Genomic DNA, 3,137 nt, shown 5'->3' with positions numbered 1-3,137 from the left:
GGTTTTTTTTTTTTTTTTTTTTTTTTTTTTTTTTTTTTTTTTTTTTTTTTTTTTTTGTGTGTATGAATTTCCAGCTTATACAACTAAGCTCTGTTTCCGCCATTGCAGTGTGTAAATCTTGTTCTCTCGCTTGTTCTGAGTGTCCAATCTGCCGTACAAACATAGCGGATCGGCTTTTTGCATTTACCTCTTGATGTGGCATCATATTATACAGCAATTTAGTCCGTTATCCTCTGGATAAAGGTAAATCATTTCTTCAACTATGGTAGTGCCCAACGTTTAAGTCTTTTAGATTTAGTACATGTTTGATTTCTTAGTGGTTAAAGATGATTAAAAGTGAGTCTTGTTCTTATCAATTAAAAGAGCTTTTAAAAAAATTTCATGTTCAAAAGTGATTTTTTTAAATTTTTTTTAGAGGAAGCATTTGATCTGATTTTGTTTAGTGAATTTGACCTGTTGGATGATGAAAGCCCCACAGGCTAATCTAGGATCCTGGATTTATAAACAAAGAATGCTCTCTCTCCATTGGTATAAGGACTTTTGGGAAGCTCAAAGCAAAACCATGAGATCTCAAAGTGGACAAAATCATACCATTGTGGAGAGTCGTGTTCGTCTAACATGGTATCATAGCGACTCCAAAAGAAGGCTTCGAAAAATGACTAAGACTCCAAAGGAGTCGAGCCTCGATTAAGGGGAGTCGTACTCTGTTCGATTGAAAATGTTGGATGAAGAAAGTTCCACATCGGCTAATTTAGGAAATGATCATGGTTTTGCTTTGAGCTTCCCCAAAAGACCTCATTGGAGATGTATTCCTTTACTTATAAACCAATGATCATTCCCTAAATTAGACAATGTGGGACTCACTCCCAACAATCCTCAACACCGAACACTCTTAGACTTTAAGAAAAATACTTTTGGGTCTCCATATCATTTCGAAAGTTAATTCAAACATAGCTCGTGGTATTAGTATTATATAACTAATAATGACTATTTTATTTGACTGTTTTCAGTTAATTCTGTGCAGGGATTTGTCTACAAAGTTACCACTTACTAGTGTTACCATGGGATCCGATTTGAAGCAGCAAATTCTTCGATAAATCCGCATGTACCTTCTGAAAGGCTATATGAATATAAGACTTTTTTTTTTCTTTTTGATATTATATTAGAAAATATGTCAAAATAATATGAGGGGGAGAGGGGGAGAGGGGGAGAGGGAGAGAGAGAGAAAGAGAGAGAGAAAGAGAGAGAGAGAGAGTATTACATTTGAAGTTACAGATGCCAATGTTGTGTCTGAAATATCATTGCAATTCAATTGTATAGAAAAGTTCTTTTTTTCTTTTTTGATAAAACCTCTTCTTTTTTTTTAATATATAGATTTTGATAAATTAGTTATGCCTTTCATAAATAGATTTAAAATTCAAAATGCAATAATGATAGTATGGTTATTTTTTGTCAATCAAGATTTATTAATATATGATTGGAATGGATGGTCCACTTTAAATTAATGTATTGTTTTTGGCATATAAACAATAAATTTTTATGCATTTCATTTTTATTGAAAGTATATTTAATTTTTGTTTATATTATCGGTGATTTATCACCGTTAAATATGAAAGTGAGAATTTAAAATCTGGATTTTAAATTAATGAAGAGAATTTAAAATTGTATTTCAACCTTTTTGGAGTGTCACATTGTCCACACAGGATTTGATTATGACCATTATTTAATGTTAGAAATATTTATAAGTTTTCTTGTTCTTTATTTCTCAGTAATGGTATGATATTGTTCACTTTGAGCATGAGGTCTCGTGTATTTGTTTTAGGCTTCCCAAAATGTCTAACACCAATAGAGTGAGTATTCTTTGATTATAAACTCATAATCATTTCCTAAATGAATGGAGAAGGTCTCACACCAATGGAGTGAGTATTCCTTGATTATAAACTCATGATCATTCTCTAAATTAGTCAACCTGGAACTTTCATCTTTCAACTATTTCAATTTTCATTTATGCAAAATTTTCTATTTGTTTTTGTGAGAATTGAAATAGAGATATGAATTTTTTTCCTCATTTTTTAGATGTATTTTTTAAAAAATATTAATTTTAAAGATTTTTTTAATAGAAAATTTAATTTTGCAATATAATTTTCCCTAAAAAAAAATAATAAAACATTCTAGTAAATTTGATAATATCTCATGAACAAAAATATTAAAATGTTAACCTAATATTTAAAAATTTAAATTTTAATATTATAATATAGAGTTTTGTATAAAAAAAAATAAATGTAGAGTAAATTAGTTTTGAGTTTTAGATTCTTACAAATGTTTAATTACTAAAATTTCAAAAAATTTGTGTCGACGCTCAAATTCCAAAAAATGAAGGGAAAAAAAATGTTTATTATATATAAAATTAATATTTATATTTAAAAGGTCCTTGTAATTTTAAAGTCGTGGGATAATTATTTAATTTTTTTTGTAATTATGCTTAATCTATTTGTTTTGTTATCTATTTTTAACAAATGACAAAATTAGAATTTAAAACTAAACAAAAAGTAGTTTTTATTTTTGGAATGCGATTAAAAGTTCAAATCTTTTATGTAAGAAAATTTTAAAATAATTACAGAGAAACTCAAGAAAAAAAATTTTTCATTCTAAAAAATAACCAATTAAATCTCCCTAATTTTATGTTTAATAAATTTATAAAATTTAAATAATACTTAATCAATAAATAGACACAAATTTAACACTTAAGAGATGGATTAAATAAAAAAATGAAAGCTTAAGTATCTATCCGACATTTTTTAAGTTCAAATACCTATTTATCACGAAATTGAAAGTGTAGAAATCTATTAGACATGCTAAAGTAAACATAGCTCGGTATAATTGACATACTATTTGGACGTTTAGAAAATCTTCTTTCCCATTTTGGTCTTACTAGAGCCTGCAGCGATTATAAAACTGTAGCCATATATACCAAACCTTATAAACCCAAATCCGAGCACAAAAACCCTATTTAGGGCATTTGAAGCATGAAGTGAAAACTGAGTCTCGGCTAGTACTTTCCGACAATTTTGTAAGGAATATTCAAATTTGATGAAATTAACTCACATTATCAAAAAAAAAAAAAAAAAAAAAAAAAA

General features: G+C 27.8%; 1 protein-coding gene across 4 annotated transcripts in view; it reads left to right on the top strand.

Moving 5' to 3' along the window:
- LOC111451411 (kinesin-like protein KIN-7D, mitochondrial) overlaps positions 1–1,349 on the top strand; it is an 11,702-nt gene extending 10,353 nt beyond the window's left edge. For 2 of the 4 annotated variants that reach the window (XM_023091822.1, XM_023091820.1), the window contains 2 exons: positions 109–243; positions 1,025–1,339. In XM_023091822.1, the coding sequence (XP_022947590.1) occupies positions 109–194 (86 nt within the window). In that variant the 3' untranslated portion in view covers positions 195–243; positions 1,025–1,339. Of the gene's footprint in view, positions 1–94; positions 244–1,024 lie in introns of those variants that run through there. The other 2 variants (XR_002711983.1, XM_023091821.1) reach the window with 2 other exon arrangements.
- The last annotated feature ends 1,788 nt before the right edge of the window (positions 1,350–3,137 follow it).

The sequence above is a fragment of the Cucurbita moschata genome, unplaced genomic scaffold, assembly GCF_002738365.1.
Source record: "Cucurbita moschata cultivar Rifu unplaced genomic scaffold, Cmos_1.0 Cmo_Scf00013, whole genome shotgun sequence".
In the NCBI taxonomy this organism is placed as follows: domain Eukaryota; kingdom Viridiplantae; phylum Streptophyta; class Magnoliopsida; order Cucurbitales; family Cucurbitaceae; genus Cucurbita; species Cucurbita moschata.
Note: the sequence above shows the minus strand (reverse complement) of the source record. Positions and strands in the feature narration are given on the sequence as shown.